Below are 24038 nucleotides of genomic sequence, written 5' to 3' on the forward strand. Positions count from 1 at the left end.
CAATCATTTCCAAAGAAATACACTGTGGTGTAGAGCCAGCAGCTTCTCTCAGAGAGATGGGACATCAGGAGGAAGAGCCAGAGGAAGGCAGAACCCCCTAGCTGATTAAGGCCTTAAAAAAGTGGAACTGTGAAGTGAGAACAAACTATGTGTTTGGGTCACTTAGGACTCCAAGAGGAACATGGACTAAGCCCCACTGAACTTTGTTACCTCCTTTGTATAGTGCTTTGAGTTCTATGGATGAAAAGTGTTATATATAAGAAATGGCAATTATTTTTATTTTATTGTCTCCACAAGATTATTTTTTTAAAGAAATGCATCTTTGCTTTGACTTCATGTTGGAGTTGAATTGCAAAACCTCCAGCAAATGCAGCATCTTGGTTTGTTGTCTCTGACTTTCCTCAGCAGGCACCAGAACCTGTAATACTCATTTATTACACTTTTGGGGAAAACTCTTCTGCGCTACTAGCCCAGTGTTTACTGACTTATTTCCTAGCAAAACACATCTGAAGCAGGAGGGAAGGGTCAGTCTGCATTTCCTTTGGGCGGGTGATGACATTTTGATGGCATGTGATGACAACACGGCATACTAGTCCCATTTTAACAAACTCACAAGGCAGGCAGGCACCTCACTTCCACGGTTTTGTTTTTAGCTGACTGTGGCTATCCCTACTCGGGGAGCCGTTCACAGCTGGAGAACCGGCCCTCTCTAGTGCACAACGTAACAGACACACTGCGTTTCACACGCGTGTGCAACCAGAGTGCACGCCCACACGGAATACAGACAACGTAACCCCCCGAGGACACGTGTATACACAAGACAGTTGTGCAAAGCCCCTGGGTGCGCACAGACACGCGCACCCCACACAACGTAAGACTTCACCCGCCCTGACTCCTAGCCCGAGAGGGGAGGGGGGAATGGAATGGAGTGGGGAATGCTGATTGGTCCCAGCTCCATTCACGTCCCCGCCTCACCCGTCTCGGGGCGCTGCTGGAGTCACGTGCAGGTTTGTCATCCCCGCCCCTGCCTCTCGCTGATTGGCTGAGTGTTTCCTCTGTGCTCTCAACTCATTGGTGAATGGCGCCCTCAGTCCCCGCCGGGCGTTAGATTTCCGGGGAGGGAAGGGGAAGTGGCGGTCTCGGACCGGAAGTTGTCCTCGCTCGCGCCCCGGCCGTTGCCCGTCGTGCTCCGTGTCCGTTGCTGCCATGGCCGAGTTCGATCTGTTCGGCGCGCCGCCCGCCCAGCCGCCGGCCGGGGACAGCCCCGGCGTGGGGAACGGGGCGCTGAGCGGCGGCGAGGAGGACCCGGCCGCCGCCTTCCTGGCCCAGCAGGAGAGCGAGATCGCGGGCATCGAGAACGACGAGGGCTTCAGCATCCTGGAGAGCGGCGAGGTGCCGGCGGGGCTGCAGGGCCACGGCGGGCCCGCGCCGGGTAGGGCTCGGGCTCCGCGGGGACGGGGGGGGGCTGGTCTCTGCGCTCCCCCCGCGGGGCCAGGGCGGGCCTCGGAGCTGGGCGGCTCGTGGGCCGGGCCAGGGGCGCCCCGTCCGCCGCACCAGCTGTTCCCACTCCACAGCATCGAGCGGGCCGCTCTGCAGCGAGGCTGGGGACGTGGCACGCCGGCCCGTAGCCGCCGCTGTGCCCCCGGGAGTCGGGACCTGCCCGCGCCAACCCCCTGGCCCGGGGACCATGGCGAGTTCCTGTGGCTCTGACACCGAGTTCTCTGGGCCTTTCGCCTCTCCCGTGGCAGCCCTCGGGCGCAGTTGCACTGGGCAGCTGAGTGCAGGAGCCGTTGTTACATCAGTCTGGCTCCTGCGTGGGGCCCTAATTGCCCATAGAGTCCTGCAGATGAACGGATCCCACGTATTGTGGCGAATAACCTCACTCCCATTATTGGAGTGGCCGTGCTGTAGTTGCAACCTGTCTTGCTTTGTGTAGTGCTCGTACACTGAATAGGCATCTTATAAAGCAGAATTTCACAGGGAAAAGTGTTTTCTGTAGGCAGATGCTCTGTGCTGAAAAAATGTCTGTTTGGCCCTTCACTTCAGTGTGTTGCACTGTGTAAGCCTCCCATGTCAGTGCATGATATCACTTCTCCTGCAAGTGTTGAAAATAGTACCTGTTTAAACTACTAAATCAAATGATGTTTAGCAATTGCAAATTAAGCTTAATATTGTAAATTGTAGAATTTCTGGTTTGCTTATTAATATTGCTTTAAAATAGTGAATTGTTTAACAATTTAAGAGTATCTTAACTTTCCTTATCTTGCAAAATGAATTCTTCAGTGCTGTACTTATAGCTTAATAATGGTATTTTCCCTATCTATGTGTGATTGGTTTGAAAGGACCATTATTAGCCTCAGTTTATGGACTTGCAAACCAAAACATTGCTGCTTAAAACAGCATGATGGACCTGTATTGTATTTAACACTTCAGTCTTAATTTTGTGAATCTTTAGCTTTACTCTGAACTGGTCAGGATTCCTGACTCCCAAATAGACCAATGTACAGTGGATATTGGAACACAGAGATTCGTTGAAGGATGCATAGAAGTTGCAGGCTTGATGTCACTAAATTAATACATTCTATAAAGTTGAAAAGATTGAATAGCGGAATCCTTGATATTACCTCCAGAACTGGAGTTGCGTCCTCCAGGTTTAGTTAAACATTCTTCTTTTAGATGAGAAGTGGAGGATTTGAACCTGATGTAGAAAAGAGCAATTCCTATTGAGAATGTTGATCGCTTATGAAAATCTGGCCATTTCATTTAGGTGCACAAACAGAAGCTGATGAGCTTGTCTGAAAAATGTAGATGAGACTTGCAGATCCTATATCCATTCCACCAAGGACAAGCTAAGCTCTGAAGCATTTGGATCGCCTCTTTCAGTATGGTGTTTTTGGCAACTGGGCTAATATTTAATTTATGTAGCCTTCAGTCATTGTTTCTTAGTAACCTTTGTACCTCCTCCTAACTTAAAAAAATTGCCTTTGCATAATACATGCTGCTGCTTCTTCAAGGAAAGATGCTCTTTGTATTTCTTAACGAGCTAAAACTTGTTGAAATATTAGTTATATTGAGTGTGTTGGCCTTACGCTTCGTGCATACATGGAGAAATGTGTAACTGTATCAGTCTCGGGATATTGGAGAGACAAGGTGGGAGAGGTGTTATCTTTTATTGGACCAATATCTGTTGGTGAGAGAGACAAGCTTTTGAGCCGCACAGAGCTCTTCAGGTGACCACCTTGTCACCAACAGATGTTGGTCCAATAAAAGAGATGACCGTACCCACCTTGTGTCTCCATTACACTTTTATGGGTAATCAGACTTTGCTAGACTTGCTACTTGTTTCTGTATTTTAAGTTGACTAAATAATGCATTTTTAAGTACTTGATGTTTTAATCCATCTCAAATATACAGAAATAGGATTTTTTTATAGCTTTGAAGTTGGAGATGTGCTGAATGATTGATTGAGTTTGCATTTTCTTATCTCATATGGTCCCTTAACTGAACACTTCTACTGTGAAGACACTGTAGAGTCTAGCTGGGATGACTAGGTGGACTGTGGAAGAGCATGAGACTTCCAAATGTAAAGCTTCCATGGTGCTTACAAATTCCATTAAGGGCTACTTCTAAAGTAGTCACGGATGCAGCCCTTCTTTCCCAATGCTCACAATGGAGCATAAACTCTCCTGTGTTGAGTATTCTAACAACTTTCTGCTAGGGATGTTTACATGGGAGTAACTTCCTGAGCTCTGGTGTTTGGTCCTGTCTTCTATTTCCTGCCCCATGTCCATCCTGCTGATAGCAAATAGTGCCTGTATAGATGAGTGACTTCACAGAGCACTCCGACTTCAACCAGGAATAAGCAGCAGATGAGTTTTTAAGGAACATGCGCTTCATTTTTTATCATGAAATCTTTGGTAACCTAATGGATGTAAGCATAGATTTCAATGTCTTCCAATGAGCAGGTCTCTAAACAACATACAGTTGGAACTTCTTCCCAGCCTAAGTGACTTCCTAAAAGGCAAGAAACAACTTCTTTAATTTCACAGAAAAGTACTTCCTCTATGGGAAGCTTCCTCATGTCCCCTACGATCTTTCCTGTCTCTAGCAGAGCAACTCTGAAATAAATAGATCTAAAGTCAGCCTTTGTGCCACATCCATAGGGTGGCCATCACACTGTTATGATTCCTCCTCTAATACAGAGAACCCTGCTGAACCTTCCAAAACTAATTCGGCTTGATATGAAAACCTCTAATTTTTTAGTAAGCCTCTCTTTTTAAATGACACGTTCACACTTCTGACATCCATATAGAAAAGATACAATTCTGTTGCTAATAGATTCTCGAACAAATGAGTAGAAAAGAGGATTATAAAATAGAACTTCATATTTTAGTTGGGAAGATCGGTCATTCAGTTCCACTTGAATTAAATGTAATGGGTGTTCTTCCCCAAAAGCCAGTACAGAAGGCTGACTTTCAGTTTGAGCTGCTGTAATTAGTTCTGATGACACCAAGAATTTGAACCTTCCTACTGCCCTGCTTCTCTGGGAGGTGAGGTTACTCAGAATCCTTAGTTCCACCTCTGACTATAAAATTGCATAAAGGTTGAAACAAAAGGGGTATCAGGACAGCTGTCAAATTCTTGGTGAGATGTAATAGTTTTGCACAAGACCCAATAGGAGTAATTAGCTAACTGCAAGCAAACTGCTTTTTGCATTGTGTTCATCTTAAATGCTTAAGCGCAGCAGCAGGGGATTTGTGGATTTACTTTTTTTAACTTTAATCATTTGAACTACCTTAGATACCGATCATACTAAATAGGATGCGTTGTATGTAAGGCTGTATTACCAGAGTAGAATCAGGCTTTATGCAGTAGTCATGAAATAAGATTATAGGTGCCTCCATGGGAAATAACAAATTACAATGTAAGAAATGAAATTGTGCAGTGAAAAGTAATTACCAGCTTCAGCTTGGGTGTTTGTCAGAGGTGTGCTGGAGCAGCTTGGAAGTATGCTTTTAAATAAATAAAAATTAAAAGAGAGTGCAGCGTTCAACTGTCTTAGGCATGTGAAAGAAATTCCACTCTAGTGTTATGTTCAGTTAAAAATCAAACCAATGGATGGTGGAACATTACAAGATATGGTGGAGCCATATCAAACTTTTGACCAATTTTGACCCTTCCTATGTCTCTTGTTAGGCACCCCTTCCCCAGTTACACACCTGTACCTGTTTTTCTGTGTGGAATCCCACAATCCACACCACTCTCTCCCTGGTTCCCCAGATCACAGCATCCCCATCTACTAGTTGTTCCCACAGCTAGGCCAGCTGGGTCCCTGCTTTAGACTTCCTCTGCCATAGGAACATAACAGGGAAAGGGTTAAAACAACAAAAGGATTCACTGTTATCCATTTGAGCACTGACAACTGAACTGCAGTAACTGCCTGGTTATCTGTGGAGAGCTCCAGCTAGAATTAACCTTTAGTTTTCCATAGAGCAAGCTATTCATAAGTTGATATTTCCTATTTTCTAAGGTTGCAAAGACCTTCTAGTAGAACAAAGGGTAAAGACCTGCTTGCTTTTTTTGAGATACAGTTCAGATTATGAAAATAAACTGCCTGGATATTAATCTTTTCTTGCTATAGAAGTTAACTGCGTCAGCATGTCAGCATATTTTTTTTTTCCATAAGAAACACTGTGGAAACCAACACCACACTAAGCTATATTGGTGGCTCACGCATACGGCTGCAATTTAGTCATGGAATCCGAAATCTCCAAAGGCCTCTGACTTCAGCCAGCCTCAGCTGGGAGCTGCAGGGTCCAGGAGCTCCTGGTTGACAGGGGCCCTGCAGCTGGGAGCTGCTGTAGGAGGGGGACCGTGTAGTTCTGGACCCTCGTGTGCTGGGGACCCCTGTAGCTCCGAGCCCATGGCAGATGCCCAGAATCCCCATTTTTGTCATGAATATTTTCAATAAGTCAGGGACAGGTCATGTGTGTCTGAATTTTTCGTTATTGCCCATGACCTGTCCACATTTACTAAATATCTATGACCAAAATCTTAGCCTTACTCATATACAGTGCATTCCAAAACAGTTGCTACTCAGTTAATGGGAGACTAGTAAATACAACATGATTACTTGCAGAGTTGGAAAAACTGCTTATTGGTGTGCCCTACTGTGGATGTCAGTGGTGTCTAAAGAAGGCTATGTGGGCTCTCTTTGGTTGTTAATCTTCTTTCCAGTCACTTTCACATTTTTCACAGGGAGTTGCACTACCCCATTACTGTTCTTTGAGTGTGAAGTGTCTCTTCTGGAAGTGTTTCATAATGACGTGGCTTGAAGTTGGTGGACTGCTTAATTTAGACAGTAAATTGTATGTTTATCTTTAGGCTGCAAGGCAATGTGAGGTGGCTGTTCCTGTCTGATAGGCTGTAATTCTGATCTAGCTTGCAGGGTCCCTAAGAGGACAATAGCCACTTAACACACTTTTTTAAATTGGTCTGCTGTTGCTTCTGCAAATAACAGTTAGGTCTGATTTCAGAAAAAAACAAGTCTAATCTTTTTGCAGTTGTAAAGTTAAACTACAGTGTGCAGTATACTACTGTGGGAGAGTGTGTGTATACATATGGATATAGATCACACACACTCGCTCCTGCTATGTGAGAGTGTCTGTGTAACCTCCCTCCAAGGCCTCTGCAAACATCTGGAGGAGGAGACTTCCAGCTGCCCTCTTATGAGACAGGGGTTGTATTGAAAACCTGGTAAGAGTTAATGGGTCCTGAACGGTAACTTGCTGTTCTCTGGGGAGAGAGCAGGGTCTAGAATCTACTTTTGTAGACCCTCTGTTTGCAGTTATCTTTAGTAGCAGGGGAAAAAAGGCATAACTGAAACTGGAGGTTTGGGGGGTTGGAGAAAGCAGAAGGTTTCAGGTGGGTTCCCTCCTGAATGACTGTGGGGGCTGGGATACTTGAGTCTTCACTTTACTTCTTCCACAGGAGAGAATCATGTTGTAGAGCAGGTATTAAGTTGCAGCCTACCAAGAAATGGAGGCACTAGTGGAACCTTGTGTAGGGGTGAGGTTGGATGTTGTCTGGCTTGTCTGTTCTTCTGTTACTGCAACTCATCAATGCTGGCTGATATGAAGAAAGCTGGGGGAGAGGAGTGGAACAAAAAACAAATCAAGTTTTCCTAAGAGAGCATATCCTAAATGCACTGTTTTGCAAGTGTATTTACCAGTTCTCCCCTTCCCCCCCGCCCCCAATGACTATGAAGCTGCTGTTATTCCCCCATCTGGGGTTAATGCAAAGATGTCAGTGTTAGAGTGCAAGAATCTCAGGGTGTTTGCTGAGCTGACCTCTTCTAGAATCTCCTTAAAACTTCTAGTGCTTGCAGGTTTACTGGGCATTGGCTTACAGCTTAATGTCCATCACACTTGTATGTTATATTAACTAGTGTAGTTTGCAAGGAAGGAAAAAAGTTCAACCACATTAATTAGATAATATTTAAATGGGACCTTGACAAGATGAAAAGGCCCATCTCCAAAAGCTACTGTTCAGTGTTGTCTGTCCTTTAACTAGTCAGCGCCTGCATTGACTTACTGTAGTGAGATGGCTTACACAGGGAGCCAACCAGTTAATAAACAGAGTAGTCTGACAGCATGACTGCAAAGAGAACTGTTTAACATTAGGTGTATCAGCTGGGTATGTTCCGTTGTAGCCTTTCCAAGGAATTCTGGTCCTATAAATAGTGTCAAGTTTCACAATCGCAGTAATACATCTCAGAAGGGGAAATGAGATGTCATCATTAAAAGGAGCTTCTGAGCTCGCTATGTGGCATAGTGCCCCTCTGTAGGGGAGAGATGCTTGAGTAGGAAAGCAGGTCTCATATATTCCTAACGCAGTTGCTTAAATTTGGCCAATTACTTAGGGTAACATGATGGTAACTTCTCTTTTTGGCTTTTTTTAAACAACGAGGTCTCTTTCAGCTTGAAGGAATTTATCAGAAAATGAAACCCTTTTTCTGCTACTTCTGTTTAAATGAATAATTTAACATTGGGCAAGAAGTGTCTTCAGTTTCCAAATTCCACTAGGCTTTTTTCTTTTCTGGTGATGCATATAGAGACCACTCCTATGGGATGGTAAAGTCATCTGTGAAATCTAGTTGGGGAGTTTTTTTTTTAAGTACACTAGAAAGGAAGCTTCAGAACTGTAAAAAGACGTTTTACTCAGAAAAACAGGGTAGCAGACTAACCTGTTTAAGGGACAGGAAACTTGAAGTTGCCACCTAGTCTCCTCAACTGCCCTGTTCTTGAGTGGGCTGCTCAGTACTGGTGGGGTTTCAGATCCCTAAACTTGTAGAAATCTTGGGTTCTATGCAAATCTTGTGAACACCTGTTAGAAGCCATGGCCATCTGCAGAATTACTGTATGTCATACTGGGTTCCTGGCTGCCCTGTCATGGTCCCTGCAGGGACTGCTTTCCTAAATTGACAGTAAGCCCTAGGGGTGGGTCAGGGGTGTGAAGAATAGGATGGTTTGCTGATGTAGGTAACCCCTGTCCCTTTTTCAGGAGGACAGTGAGTGGCTGTCGGACCCTTCCCTTCCTGAATGTGTAGAGACCAGTTGAGCAGGTTTCATATGAAAGGACTTCATCCTCCTCTTGCTAGGAGAGCATGCCACAGAATCCCTTCCACGTGCTGTGGGGCTTTTCTGTGTAATGAAGGGGAACACTTGGTTTAATAGACTACGAGATTGGAGTGGGAGTTAGAACAGGTATTCAACAGAGTAACCCCTCAAGGCAAGGAGTGCTCAAGGTGGCTGCAATTAGGAATAATAGAACAAAAGTTGGAAAAATGCTAAATCTGAGCGGTATGTGTGAAGACTTGAGTATAGTGTTTGACACAATTTGGGCAGTGCTGTGGAAAACCACCCTGATTAGTCAGAGATGGGCTAAATCAAGGGCACATCACTGAACACTTTGGAAGTAATTGAATTAAACACTAATTGTCAGTAGGGCATGACAAAGCTAAGTGGGAGTTGATAGCACTAACTGGGGTGGACTTTCATGCCAACAGTACGTGGTTTTGTGTCGGTGATTGAGAGGCTTGTCTTACTAAAGAGAAACCTGATGAAATTGGTTCTGAACTGTTGTCCATGAAGAGATTCTTGACCTCTACCAATTGGGCCTTACCTTGGGGTATCTGGTACCCTATATAAAGAGCCTTTGGCTCTTTTAAACTGCCCCATGTGAAGACGTAGCCTTAACTCTCAAATTTACAAATCAGATTTGAGAGCTGCCCAAAGGCTGGGCTGGGACAGCAAACATTAGAGACATTTCCTTGCTTTGTTTGTGCTCTTCTAGATGCCTGTTTTTTGCCATCTGAATTAAAATATTTTCTCATGGAGTCCTCTTTCAGGACCTGTGTTCCCTCCCCTCTTTAAGCTAGCCCTATATTTTCATTTGGCCATTGTCTCTCTCTGAAATGTGTAGAGGAAATTCTTCAGGCCTCTTAAGAGGCATTTCTCGCACTCTTCTCCCCCCCACCCCCATCACATAGTGGGACATCTAAGGGTATGTCTACACTATATGAAATTAGGTTGAATTTATAGAAGTCGGGTTTTTTTGTTTTTAGGAATCAATTTTATAAAGTCAATGGTGTCCCCACTTAAGGCCATTAACTTGGCAGAGTTTGTCCACAGTACAAGGCTTGCGTCGCCTTCCAGAGCGTTGCACTGTGGTAGCTTTCCCACAGTCTTTGCCGCCCACTGGAATTCTGGGTTGAGATCCCAATGGCTGATGCCGCAAAAACAGTAATGCGGGTGGTTCTGGGTACATGTCGTCAATATCTTTTTTGAATTGTGACCACACTACCCCAAATTCAACCCGGCAAGGTTGATTTCAGCGCTAATCTCCTTGTTGGGGGAGGAGTACAGAAATTGATTTTAAGAGCCCTCTAAGTCGGGGGGGGGGGGCAGCTTCGTCGTGAGGACGGGTGCAGGGTTAAATCAATATAACAGTGCTGAATTCAACCTAAACTCGTAGTGTAGACCAGGGCTAAGGAAGTTCTCTAACTCCAGCTTTTCAGAGCTTTGAGTGTTTTTCTTCAGGTTTTGCCTGCCTTCTGCAGCTCAGATCCACTAACGTTTAATTGACTCTGGGATTCATTTGTTACATCTCAAAATGCATTGCATACCAGAGTGTCAGATCTCTGCCTTGCTGAGACTGTTACACCATGGAGAGATTAGGTCCCCCAAAGTGCCAGTATGCACCACAAGATTAGTTACTGGAGGTTCTTCAGGATGCAGTGGCACAGGCAGTTCTTGTAGCCTGTCTGTCTAAATCTGCCACTGGCTTTGGAGCCAGTGAGCGGCTTTGATATTGTTCTTGGCTGATGGAAAGGCTCCCAGGCAGGATATATTTAAGGAAAGCAGACAGACTCTTCATGTGTCCAGAGCAAAGGCTGTCTGTCTGCTGCACAACTCAGCATTATTTGTACTGGGTCCAAGGCTGGCAAGCAGACACTTATTCCAGACCGCTGATACTGAATTATGCAAACACTCTACCTGAATAAAGTTGCAATAAGAGAATGCTTGGCTTCTAGTACTGTTTCTATTTTAGTCCTTTTGTGTTTGGCTTGTGGTGAATATTGGTACTGTATACAGAAGAGGGAATGGTGGTCTGCATGGATGAGATGGGGGTCAGTATGCTGACTTCGAGCTTCTCAAAATTTGCAACTGGAATACAAAGAACTAACATGCAGAAAGTAATTTACTACTGTCTTTACTGCTTTCTAATGTTAAGAGGATTGCTTTACAACGTCTAGACACAAATAGTCTTAAAATGGAAAGGTGCACGTACATTCTTCTTGGGGACATTCTGTTCATAGTTCTAGTCAGCAATATTAGTGTGTGTGTGTATAGTATTGAAATTCATCTGCAGAGGCCATCTGTTTCTGCAGCCATGTAATTATATATGAAAACTTCAGTTTTCAATATATGCACTCAAAATGCTCCTCCCCATAGTATGTAGGTGCTATAGTGACCTTTAAAGTCTCTCTCTAATATACAATGACATCTAAAAAGCTACATTAAAAATGTTAAAATTGCAGAGCTTGTGCAACCTTAATTGGCTCTCTAATGGGAATGTAATTACATGATCATGTGTTCCACAGGACCCCTGCCTTGTTAGCTCACTGAATGGTAGCTATTGAGAACCGAAATTCCTTGCAAAACTTGCATTTTAAGGATTGCATGAATCACTGTACACACATTTCAACAACACTATACTAAAACTTTAAGCAACTCCTTACTGCTTTGTAATATCTAAGAATATAAAAATGGCTGTGCTGGGTCTCACCTATTGTCCCCCAGTATACGATCTTCCAACAGTGGTTGGTGCCAATGCTTGAGAGGGAATGGACAGGGCAATTTATCGACTGATCCATTTTCTGTCATCCAGTCCCAGTATTTGGCAGTCAGATGTTTAAGGCCAACCAGAGCATGGGGTTGTGTACCTATCCTCCATGAATTATTTAGTTCTGGCTTTCACACGATCCCCTGGCAGAGTTCCACAGGTTAATGGTGTGTTGTGTGAAGAAATACTTAAATTTTTTTTTAAAAAAACCTGCCTGTTAATTCCATTGGAATTCCTGGAATTAATTTATATGAAGAGATAAGAAATTGAATAAAGAAGTATTATTTCCCACCAGTCGTCATTTGATAGACATATTCCTCTCACTAGTCTTTTTTTTCCTAAACTGAACAGTTCTCAGGCCATGGCTACACTGGCACTTTATAGCGCTGCAACTTTCGCGCTCAGGGGTGTGAAAAAACACCCCCCTGAGCGCTGCAAGATACAGCGCTGTAAAGCCTCAGTGTAATCAGTGCTGGGAGTGCGGCTCCCAGCGCTGCAAGCTACACCCGTAAGGGATGTGGTTTACGTGCAGCGCTGGGAGAGCTCTCTCCCAGCGCTGGCGCTCCGACTACACTCACACACTTCAAAGCGCTGCCTCGGCAGCACTCCGAAATTTCAGGTGTAGCCATACCCTAAGTCTTTTTTAATCTCTCCTCAAATGGAAGCTGTTCCATACCCCTAGTCACTTTTTGTTTATCCTCAGTACCTTTTTCCAATTCTAATATCTTTTTGGAGATGAGGCTACAAGGACTACAGAGAATTCTTTCCTGGGTGCTGGCTGGTGAGTCTTGCCCACATGCTCAGGGTTTAACTGATCACCATATATGGGATCGGGAAGGAATTTTCCTCCAGGGCAGATTGGCAGAGGCCCTGGAGGTGTTTTGCCTTCCTCTGCAGCATGGGGCACGGGTCACTTGCTGAAAGATTCTCTGCAGCTTGAAGTCTTCAAACCACAATTTGAGGACTACAATAACTCAGACATACGTCAGGGGTTTGTTGTTGAAGTGGATGGGTAAGATTCTGTGGTCTACATTGTGCAAGAGGTCAGACTAGATGATCATAATGGTCCCTTCTGACCTTAAAGTCTGAGTCTGACTGCACATGGCATTCAAGGTGTGGGTATACTATGGATTGATATAGAGGCAATATATTTGCTCTTATCTACCACTTTCCTAATGTTTCTGAACGCTAGCTTTTTTTTGACTGACTATTGCTGCACATTGAGCAGATGTTTAGAGATCTATCGACAATGACTCCAAGATATCTTTCCTGAGTAGCAACGGCTAATTTAGGCCCCATCATTTTGCAAAGTGTACTTCCAACTATACATACAACGTACATTACTTTGCATTTATCCACACAGAATTTCATCTGCCATTCTATAGCCCTGTCACCCAGTTTTGTGAGATCCCTTTGTAACTCATCCTAGTCATTTTTGGACTTCACTATCTTGAGTAACTTTATATTGTCTAGGCTTATTAGTTGTAACATTTGCAGTCGTATTAAGGCTTAGGTATTGTGATTTTTAACTCTTGCTCCAAGACCTGTCTAACCTACAGTCACCATTCCCTTACAGATGCTGTTGATGGGGTGATGAATGGAGAGCTCTATCAGGTAATGAAAGGGTATCTATCTTGAACAATAAAAAACCTGTTGGGTGAAATTAGAATACCTCCTAAATGTTAAATGACTTCTCAAAAGCAGTTTCTAGCCTCTTACAGTAGGATTACTTGTAGGTTAAAGTAGCTTTCTTAATCCAAATAGAAATGTTCCCCACTGTTTGCTTTTTTACTACACTTACATCTCCTGACTTATTAATGAAGGGAAAAAACTAATCCAGTCTCTAATCTTGTATTACTCTGTGATTCCATAGCTGCCAGGCAATTAGAGTACACTCCATCTTCGGGTGAAAGACAAATTACAGCAAAAATCCATGTTGACATCATATTTTAATTGGTAACATGCCTTCCTCTGGGAAGACTGCCATGTACTCAGGTCCCATGTTAGGACTTGAGTTGATACCTGGGGCTGGCACTGCCTTACTAGAGGTGATGTGCTCTGACTAACAAGTTTATTCACAGTCAGCATTGACTAGGCACAAGCTAAAGATTCTGTGGTGTTCCATAAAGAGCAGGGGAGGATTCATTTTGGCAAATTAAGTGTTCAAGCATTTTTTAAGTTATAAGACAATCTCATGTTGAATTTTTATAAATTAAATTTTCACAGTTGTGGGGACTTACAGGTAGGTGTCAGACGATTATTGACCGTGGATTTTAAGATTCAAAAAGTTAAAGCTTTATCACCATTAAAACACTGACATCACATGTCAAAATATGTAAAGTAAATATCCTTAGAAAATGTTACTTGACAACTTAGTTTTTCTTTGTCCATCTATTAACTTCAGTTATCAATGGAAAAACTTGTCAATTTGTGTATATATCTGTTTACCAATATTTGCTTCTTAAAAATCCAGTCTCTCTAAGCATAGAGAACATTTGTCAAGACAAGTATCTTAACATTAAACTGTTCCTTATAACATATAAAACCCAGTCTGTATCCTATGCTCACTGCATTATCAGATCCAAACTCATTGTGTTTACTGTGCTTTAAAATAGCTTGGGTGAAAGCTGTGAGCAGAGTTCTGAACCACTAGCCAAATAATCCATTACTGTCCAATATGAAAGAATTACAATGGACACCAGTTTATCAAGTGGCAAAGCAGAACAGATATTGCTAAGGCCTCTTAAATAGGGACAGTAGTGTATATGGCTGGCTAACCCACTCCACAAACCGCTTTAAAAAGTCTCTGGTACAGGTTTGATCAGAATGCTGTAAGTCTACGTAACTTCATTGTAACCTAAATCTGTCTTGGTGGTTAATTTCAAGTATGCAAGTTGATGCTGTTGCGAAGGATTTGTTAGATGACCCTGTTCAGATGAGTGGTTGGCCTTTAGTCTAGCCACTTCTGCCCTAGGTGAACACTTCATTTCTCAATGTCACTTGAGGCTTCAGCGCGAATGTAGATCTGTGTACTTTTCCTTGTGACTGGCAATGGGAAAGCTAAACTACTAGCCAGTCTTTATGTACAATGTGGCTGAGATGCAGAATGAGGTCTCAGTGCTAGAATTAGAACTCATCACTCACTGTACCCTTGGAAGGAATTTTTTCCCCCTTGTGTGCAATGGCAACAACACCCAGGTATAGAAGATGAATGGTATTTTCAGAGCTTTGAACATGTTAATTAACTCCTCTTAGTAAGAAAAGCAGCCAAAGAAACTTCACTAATTGCTTGCTTATCCTCTTTAGTCCCCTCTGGCCATGCCCAACCCCTTGTCCAAACTCCGTTTTTATCAAAACAGTTAATAGAGCCTTGTCCACCATGACTTTGTAATTGTACAAATCTTCTCCCTAGCCTAAGATTCCAGCTGATTTCTCCAGTAAAGCACTAATCCTACTGCAAACCTCTCCTTGCTAGTTACCCTTGTTCATAATCCACTAGAAGCATTTGTTGCTGGCATGCCCTGTTAGCACTCAGAAGGCTGTTCTTGGGCGTTTCTAAGGTACCCATTACATTTGTGTTAAAGGTATTTAAAATGTTCATATTCTTGTTTAAAACTTTCCAATTTGTTTCCTCTTTTTAAGGAGAGCAATGGGCCAACAGACTGCTATGCCGCTATTTCACATGTGGATCGACTGCAGTCAGAACCAGAGAGTATCCGTAAATGGAGAGAGGAGCAAAAGGAACGTCTAGAAGTCCTTGGTAAAGAAAATCATGAGGTTTCTGCAGGGCTTGCTGTTAAAAATTCAACTTTTGTATGAAGGAATCAAGGTAGAATTTGAAGTGTCACTTGCCTATCTGCCATCTTAAATTCTTAATCCTCAGTTCTTCTTGTTGACAAACACTCTACCCAATCAGACTCCCTGTTAATGGGGAGCTGGCTTGATGCTGCCAACTGGAGGGGAAAATCTCCCAGTTGCTTGGGCATCTGAGATTTCCAGCTCTGTTTTAAAGCTGGAAAACCTGGCCACTACAAAATTGCCCCTTCTTAACCAATAGTGACCTTCACATTGGCATCTGGAGACTTGAATGGTGTCTTGCACACAACAGTACCCTCCTGCCTGAAACCTGTCACGGAGAAAGCCCTTCTGAAAGGAAAGAGGCTGAGCAGAGATCCCTCTGCTCTTCATTCTCCAGCCTGCCTGGAAGGGGTTTCAGCACTGCTACATGCCAGAACCTCTGGGTGACAGGCAGAAGAATCTGCTTTCAGAGTTCAGCTCTGCCCAGCATACCGAGTATGGTGTAAGTGGCTTATACAGGTTAGCCACTTATGGACCACCTCCTTGCTGTCTCTTTTGGGGTCTGTTGCTACTGTATCAAATTTCATAAAGGAGGTCAACTGAAGCTAACACATCTGAGTGACCAGCCTCATGTGTTAACGGGTATCAAAAGGAAAACAACCCCAGCCTCCCTTCTGCCAGCAAGGAATGGTGGTGAGCATGGTGCCAGTCTGCCTCTCATTACCATGTGCTCCAGTGCTCTGTTAGAGACTGGGCAAATGAAGTCATTTATTACCAAAAGGATCTTAGCGGTTGGTTTAAAACTAATTAAACAAAATGATGTCATCACCTAGTGACCTGTCAACTGACTGCTTGGAAGGAATTCCTTCCAATGTGAATGCTATCGCCTAGGCAAGCAGGTCAGCCTGGCCAGCTTCAAGCTGGGGAGAATGTGTTGTACTTCATGAGATACCAGGAGAGCCACTGAAGTCAGTGTAGTAGCAACCCTTGCCTTCAGTGGGATAATATTATTGCTGTTTCTGCACTACTTGTTGGAGTGGATGGAGTTGGCCTTATGTAAAATAAGTGTGTGCCTCTTTTAGGCCTTTTTGTGGGTACCAGGCCCCCCAGTTTGCTTTCCCAGGCATTGAAGAGGTATTTGACTTAAGGAACACGGTTAGCAGCACAGAGAGCTAAAAGGGGATCACCCCCTCACTGCCTGGCTGGCACTGTCCTTCTCTGCCTTGGCTGCTTGCCAGAAGTATGGCTAGCCAACCAGGTTTTTGAGAACCTAGTTTAGGAAAGTGACAAGTACCATCTTGGTTTTTAAAGTGGCCTGCTAATGGAATTGTGCTCTCCAGTAGATATCAACCAGATGAAAGCACCTGGCATGTTCACTGAACTTGCTCTTCTAAATTCTAAGCCCCACAAAGATCTGTAGTGGCCAGCTTCTGCTTCACTGATGCCCAATAAGTACCATTCTGGTGCTGGTACAGCTGCCGTAAGACGTTGGGGAAATACATTAGGCAAGACAACTGCTTTACTTTCACCCTTTGGCGAAATAAGTGATCAAAAAAAGTAAATGCAGTAATTGGCCAAATTGCATCCAGTTTCAGATTGGCTGTGTATAAATAGACTTGATGGGTGTATGGGGAATAGCTATTAGCTAGTCTGCAAACAGGATTAACACAAGGCTATTGGCACATGGCTACTTTTGCAGCATGCCTTCACTAGCCAAGCTCAGTAGCACATTGAGCCTGTCCTCAAAGAGGAGGTAACCTTGAAGTGGCGACATTTTGCCTCTTGTATGAGGAAAATTTCAACAGGAAATAAATGTCTTTTTGGCATAAAGCGATAGCTGATGGTACTCCTTCCTTGAAGGATTCTGTGGTGAGATGCCTTGACATTTTTACACTTCCCTTGTCTGATCAGATTGGGTCACAGTACCATTTAACTGGTGCACCATTTAAATAATCATATGAGGTTCCTGTCTGAAGTCTCAAACACTGCAAGAGCCCCAAAATGCATGATGTTGGTTTACAAGCCATGTTACGGCATCTCTTAAATCTTCAGATGCCAACTCTCGAAAGCAGGAAGCAGAATGGAAAGAGAAGGCGATAAAGGAGTTAGAAGAATGGTATGCAAGGCAAGATGAACAGTTACAGAAAACAAAAGCCAACAACCGGTAAGGATTTTCTGTAGCTCTTTGGAATGGTTGAGATTTGTGGAAGGAATTGAAACATAGCCAGAGTGCTGTTGGCATCTTGTATACTTGTCTATATCCACTGTCAGACTAAAGATACACTGGTGCTTTTGGTCCTCCAGTGCGACTCTTAGGTATTCAGCAGTAAGACTTGTGAAAGTAGTTCTTCTTATCAGCGGCCTTATGGTAAGTGCCATGAGGATGTTCTCGAGACCTGTAGTTGTGGCCTAGTGCATCAGTGTAGTTGGAGCCAGCACAATTAGCAACAGTAAGATTTTTAACTTGCGCTTAATGGCCTGCTCAGCTTAGGTGGCAAGAACATCATCTTTTTTGGCTTTCCCACAATAACCTCTCAATACCTTGGCACCCTCACAGGATAGGTTAAACAAACCCCAGCAATTAATCATCTTGTTCTTGCCAACTGGGTGGGCAGAGACTTGATTTTCCCCTCCCCCCCTCCTCAAATGGAAGGTGTCAGTACCCCATGAGGGGTGACCTCCTATCCTAGATAACATTCTAGTGACAGGATCTGTGGCGCGGCAGACTTTGACCCAAAATCTGACTCTCTGGATTATAGTTCTTACCTCTTGAATTTGTAGCCATGTTCCAATGGCTGGAGCAGGGAGATGAGTCTTCAGCCAGAACTCGGTACTGAGTTGCTGTAAACCTGGCCAATAATCCTTAACCTCTGTTTCTCTCTGTGTATGTGCAGCACGCGTCAAGTGGCAGTGACCAGGATTCATCACTGAATCTGGTCTGTGATTGGATCATTTAGCTTCCCTGGCTTGGGTCAGGTACTGACAGGGAATGAGATGTGAACGCTGATCCATAACCCCTCCTCGGCTGCTGAACAGCGATATAGTAATGACTTTATATGGTCTTAAGAACCTGACTTATGTATCCATTTTAAAAATTAAGAATAAACTTCTCGTACCAGTCAATGGTTTGCCCACTAGACAGCAAAACTATGTTGGAAGTACAGGGACTTGTCAAATGGTCCACTTGGTCTCTTGAAACTTGGGAGTTTCCTGGGGCAACTCCCTCATTGGAACAGGTCAGTCTAACTCCTTATCTCCCCCTCACTTAACCATTGCTCCCAGGTGAGAAACCTCTGCATAATGGGACTGAGAGAGGCAGGCATGGTCCTTTGAGGTGGAAGAGGAACTGAAGCTCCCATGGGATTGGGAAGAGTCCTATTTTTGTACTAATCAAATGATGGACTTGGGGGACTTCCCCTTGGAACTCTGGCAACACCCCTACTTTTCACTTCTCATGGAAATGAAATTTCCATACTGCTCACCTCTTCCTGTTGAGGGTAGGAGTAACTCATTTCTGGGTAGACTGACCATGAAGTTGAGAATGTCATCAAAGCCTCTCCTTTAGCTAAGTCCTGGAGATCAGGTACTGTAAACCCTCAGATAACTGATGTGAACTCCTTGTAACTGGGGGATGAGCTCAGTTTAGGAAGAGGGGTTAATTTCCCTCCTCCATTGTGGTAATGGTGAACTTGGAGGAGCACTGGCCCAAATGGGTGTGATTGACAGTTTTTACAGCGCTTGGGATGGCTCTTCTGTGAGACTTCCAAGTGGAAAAGTAGTAACTTCAGTGATTCCAAACAGGTCTCCAGTATGGTGGACATAAATGCTCAAGCACAGAGTGGCTAAAAATCTCATTTAAAAACAAACAAAAAAAAATTTTAAATTGCAAGTTTTAGTTGTTTAAATAAACTAAGCTTAGGACTTAACATAGATTTATTAAAAATAATTTAAAATAAAAAATCTAGAACATAATCTGCCAGGTTTTGAACAATCAAATCACTGAGCTGGTGGAAGTCACTGGCTGAGCACTCAAAACCAGAATCTGTTGAAGTGCTTCATCAGCAGTTGTCTTTTGCAGGTGCAGAGAATTTCTTTCATTTCAGTTTATTCTGTTAGTTCAGTGCGGTGACTTCTTCATTCAAAATTAAGAAACCAATTGAGAGTTGAAAAAGCAGGAAAGTTTTCCATCTTCCGATCTATGGGGGGGAAAAACAGCCTAGATGTGTGAGGATCTACTAGTGCTAAAATCTCAAAGGGCGTGGTGACTAGAAATCAGTTCATGAACTACAAATAATACCTCCTGTTTTTAATAAATGAGTTTGAAATGCAAATGTTTTGATGTCAGCAAATTTCAAGAATTTTATTTCTTAAAAGCTAGTTTTGTGCACTTTTAATTTCCGTCTAGACAGAGCTTGACACATCAAGTAATTTTCTTAATCTAGTATATTATTGGTGATACTTTTTTTTTAATGTTGAACTATGTAGTTTAAAGATGTATAGATGGATTATATCCTCAGTACTCGCCAAAGCAAGCACCAAATCTAGTGTAAAGGCTATATCTAACCATCAAAATGTTTTAATGGCCGCCAACTAATGAGAATCAACCTTTGGGAATCAATGAGAGCAACAAAAAATAAAAGCTTTAGAAAACCTGACCTGTGAGGGAAGGCCAGAAAAAGGCCATGTTTAGTTTTGAAGACGTTTTGGGTGGGAGAACCTAGTAGCAGTTCTCAGATGTTATCAGTTCTCCATGTTTACCAAAGGTAGGACAAAAAGTAATGTGCATAATCAGCCACAAGGGATATTTACGTTCACTATCCTTCCAGTTCAAAAGTAGTGAAGTATTGGAATTGGCTCCAAGGGAATTCCCATCCCCATCCCCATCAGTGGAGGTTTTAAGAACAGATTGGACAAACATCTGTCAGGGATGGTCCGTGTTTACTTGGTCTTTCCTCAGTGCAGGGGGCTGGACAAGATGACCCCTCCAGGTACTACATTTCCTTGATTCTATGAAAATGAAGTACAAATGAAAACAATTAAATTCACTTAGTTTTTCCTCCTTGCTGTAAAATCAGTGATTTAAACAGCTTTGATTTAAATGAGTCCACCCTGACGACCTAACTCCCTGAGCTAGTTCAGAGACTACAGCTAGATATCTCAGTTTATTGAGCCGTTCTTCCGTGGGGAAAACTTGATGCAGAACATGCAACTGAATATTAGTCAGTATGCTGAGCTGGGAAGTGACTAACTTCAGATTGTCTGATTTGGTTTATCGTTTCATACCGTTCTCTTGTTTTACCTAACCTGTCTTCTGCTGTATTCTCTGCTTCTCATCCTTCTCTCTTTTCTCCTGCCTGCTTGCCTTCCTCTTGGACTACTTGCTGCCTAGGGTGGCAGATGAAGCTTTCTACAAACAACCCTTCGCTGACGTGATTGGTTATGTGTATGTTGCCTAACTACTAATTGTCTGTCTGATCCTCTTCATTATCCTTCAGAGACAGTTAATGTTCTGTCTGGTGACTACATTAAACTGAGCATTTGGAGTCCAGCATCAAAGGCTGATGGGTGTCTATATAGTAGTTCCTCCTACAGTACAGCAGGGTATTTGAGCTGCAATACTGAAGAGTGAAATGTCATCTTGATCTGTGGAGGGTCACCGGAGACGTACTAACCCATGCTGCATGCATGCCACCAGTAATACACTGCTGGTAAAGCAGAATACTAGCTAAAGGACATCAAGATTAAAATCTGCTTCCAGGCAATGGAAGCTTGGTTGCACACTACGGTGTATTAGGAGCATGGAGGTAACAAACCTCTCTGGTGCTGGTGCTTTCTCACCCAGATGCTGCTTTTGTACAGCCAAGATGTACAAGCTGTTCAATAGGAAAGTTGCTTTTCTCTGAACTAACACTTGCGGCTGGAAGGCTCGATTTGAGGGAGGTATAAAAGGGTTTCACTTGACTGTCCGAGGTGCTGAGCACTTACAGCTCCTGTTGAAGTCGGCGAGAAGGTCAGATGCTCAGCACCTCTGGAAAATCAGGCCAGTTATTTAGTGCTTAACTCTGTGTACTCAACTGTGGAAAAAGTAGGCCTTCCTGTGCAGTCGGGGCGGTGGGGAGGAAGTTAGGATTGTTTGCCCAGTTTCATCTGTGTAGTATTCCCATTTGGGTAATCTCCCAAAGGATCGAGTGGTGAAAGCTCCACTACGTGCAATATATTAAACCGGACAGCCAGAAGGTTGGAAAACAATGCTGTGTGTGCAGACAGACAAGCAAGCCCATGGGCCTTTCAATCTAGCTCTGCTTTGCTAAGTAAAAGCCCTGATCTCCAACCCGCAAGGAAAGATGGGTATTTTCGCTAATGGGTTTAAAGATTACAATGTGGCTTTTTTGGCTTGTTCATATGCTTTGATTTCTTCCCTTACGTTTATAGACTCGAATTCAAAGCTGACCATTTCAGATACTAAAGCCCCTTTTAAAGATGTACTGGTGAGAACAGTAGTATGGTTTTGAGTGAATTCAGATTAAAGTTCCAGTGTGGAATTGATGGCCTAACTAGGTGGATGTAAGACGAGACTTGTGAAATGCTGGATTTACAGGTGGTTGATCATGTTCTGAAGTTTCCACCGAAAGCCGTGGAATGAGAACACTTGTTTCCTGTACCAGTCTCCATGTAGCCAATGTGTAATGGCTGCAGACTAAAACTGGCAGCATGTTTCCTGAATGTAGACTGAGCTGCTAGTGCATGTCCAGCTAGCTTATCATCTGCATTAAGCTCATTTTCATTTTCTATATCTGACTTAAACTTTCTCTCCTTGTTTCTTTTCTTCTCTTCACCTTTAAGCACAAACATAAGCCATCCTTGCTACAGCCTAGAACAGTTAAGTAAAAATCTTCACTGCCCCCCTTAAGTGTCTTGTCACATGAAGTAGCAGTGTTGTAGTGACCCTTGTCTTCAGTGGTGTTTGTTCTCAAATCATCCCTGGCCCCAGTGCTGCCCCTTCCCTTCCATAGGAAGATCACTGTCATTGCTTTCTCTGTACTGCTTGTTGGAGTAGATGGATTTGGTTTGATTTCTCTCAAAGTGCTTACTGCTCTTGCCCTTATGCGGCTACCAGGGACCCACAATTTGCTTAATCCAGGCATCGAAGGGTTACACGTGCCTTGGAGCAATGCTGCTAGCAGCACAGGGATGCCAAAAGGATAACGCTGATGCTTATGGTTTCCTAACCTACATGCTGGAAGGAAAGAATTCACTGCGTGCTGTTGGGATAAAAGGGGAACTGTTATCCTTTTAGCTGAACTCAGTGTAACCCTCCCCTTTGCCAAAACATGCCTCAAAGTCTATAGCAGCTGCAAGCATGGAAGCTATGACTTAAATTCCTCTTCGATCCACGCTGCTTCTCTACACCATTGGGAACCATCAGCACACAGTTTTACGATGGCCTGCACGCCCTGGAGTGTCTGTAAACCAAATGGAAGTTACTCCTCAATCTTGCACTTCTGTAGATAGTAAACTTCCAGTTGGCAAACATCCAAAGCAAACTGCTAAGAGTTGAAGGCTTAAACAATAGTTAATGTACCAAGGCATTGCTTTAAATTAAATGCCTGCATCTGAGTGCCTGAAACTTTTACTTGTGTGCAAACTGAGGCCAAGATTGAATAACTACTCTTAAACCAAACACCTGTATTCCAACATTTTACACAGCAATTTTCTGCACTGCTTGTGCATAGCAGATTACTGCAACCTGTTCATCTCCAAGGTTGGGGGTAGGGGATCTTAACAAGCCTTAATGTTCTCAAGCAGCTGTCAGGTTACATTTTCCTATGAAACATGTAAAATGGAACCCTAGTCTATGGAGGGAAAGGAGTGGCTTCCAGGGGGGGTACAGAGCTCACATTAACATGTAGTATTGCATTGCTTCTAGGGCAGCTGAAGAAGCCTTTGTGAATGATGTGGAAGAAATTTCCCCAGGCACAGAGTGGGAACGTGTGGCTCGGCTCTGTGACTTTAATCCCAAGTCTAGTAAGCAGGCGAAAGACGTGTCCCGCATGCGCTCCATCCTTATTTCACTCAAGCAGGCTCCACTGGTTCGCTGAAGGAAAAGCACAATGGAAACACTACAAATGCAATATCTTAACCTTACTCAGAGAAGCTGTGTTTGCAGTAATTGGATTAATTATGTTTAAATGTGTTTTTTTTGGACCAAACCTCATAAAGTATCTAGAGTTGATCATTGTTTGTGATTGCATGTTCTTCCTCATGTTTCCTTCCTCTGTCCCAAATGGGAGGAGAGAATCTCCAGAACTGTAGTCTCTCTGTACTCTTGTGCACTGAGATGTCACTTTCAACTGTACCGATATTAAAGGTCTGTTAAACAGTTACGTGTGTGTCCTCTTTCATAGACAGAGGTCGCTTCCCCACCTCCCCTTCTAAAGGGGAAATTTTCAATCCACATAGTGTCCAGGAGCAAACTTCTGGCCTCATTTATAGTGGCAGTTGAAGATCTAAAGCACTGGCCTCACCCAGTGTGTGTGGAATTATAGTGAAGTGACAGACCACTGTGCAGGAAGACATCTGCTTTGCTGCCTGATGGAAGTGACTGCACCTTTAAAGCCCCCCTGTGGCTCTAATCTCAAGAAATTAAGCCCCTCCCTGCAACCACCAGTTGAAACTGATTTGGGAACATTAGCTCCATCCTGGCTCTTAGCTCACTAGCCTGCCAGATAGAAGCTGTGGGGGAAAGGAGCAGCAATAGAGCCATGCTGCCCACAGACAATCTGCTGATCTAACATTGAAGGCCCCTGCTTATTTTCCCTTCCTGCCCATTTAGA

General features: G+C 43.5%; 2 protein-coding genes across 5 annotated transcripts in view; one reads left to right on the forward strand and one right to left on the reverse strand.

Moving 5' to 3' along the window:
* The first annotated feature begins 1124 nt into the window (after positions 1-1124).
* CLTA (clathrin light chain A) lies at positions 1125-23588 on the forward strand. Of its 4 annotated transcripts, XM_050943212.1 has the most exons (7): positions 1125-1432; positions 12983-13020; positions 15049-15166; positions 17257-17368; positions 20594-20647; positions 22048-22083; positions 23132-23588. In XM_050943212.1, exons 1-7 carry the CDS (start codon positions 1207-1209, stop codon positions 23301-23303), a joined length of 756 nt encoding a protein of 251 aa, XP_050799169.1. In that variant the 5' UTR covers positions 1125-1206; the 3' UTR covers positions 23304-23588. The 4 variants fall into 4 exon arrangements, with proteins under 4 accessions (XP_050799169.1, XP_050799170.1, XP_050799172.1 ...); XM_050943213.1 differs by lacking the exon at positions 22048-22083 and having other exon boundaries at positions 1126-1432; XM_050943215.1 differs by lacking the exon at positions 20594-20647 and having other exon boundaries at positions 1126-1432.
* Positions 19495-24038, reverse strand: part of GNE (glucosamine (UDP-N-acetyl)-2-epimerase/N-acetylmannosamine kinase) — a 79726-nt gene continuing 75182 nt past the window's right edge. Inside the window, exon 13 of the mRNA XM_050943071.1 lies at positions 19495-20211. The gene's annotated coding sequence lies outside the window, so the exon portion shown is untranslated. The remainder of the gene's footprint in view (positions 20212-24038) is intronic.

This window comes from Gopherus flavomarginatus, chromosome 3 (genome assembly GCF_025201925.1).
Source record: "Gopherus flavomarginatus isolate rGopFla2 chromosome 3, rGopFla2.mat.asm, whole genome shotgun sequence".
NCBI lineage: Eukaryota > Metazoa > Chordata > Testudines > Testudinidae > Gopherus > Gopherus flavomarginatus.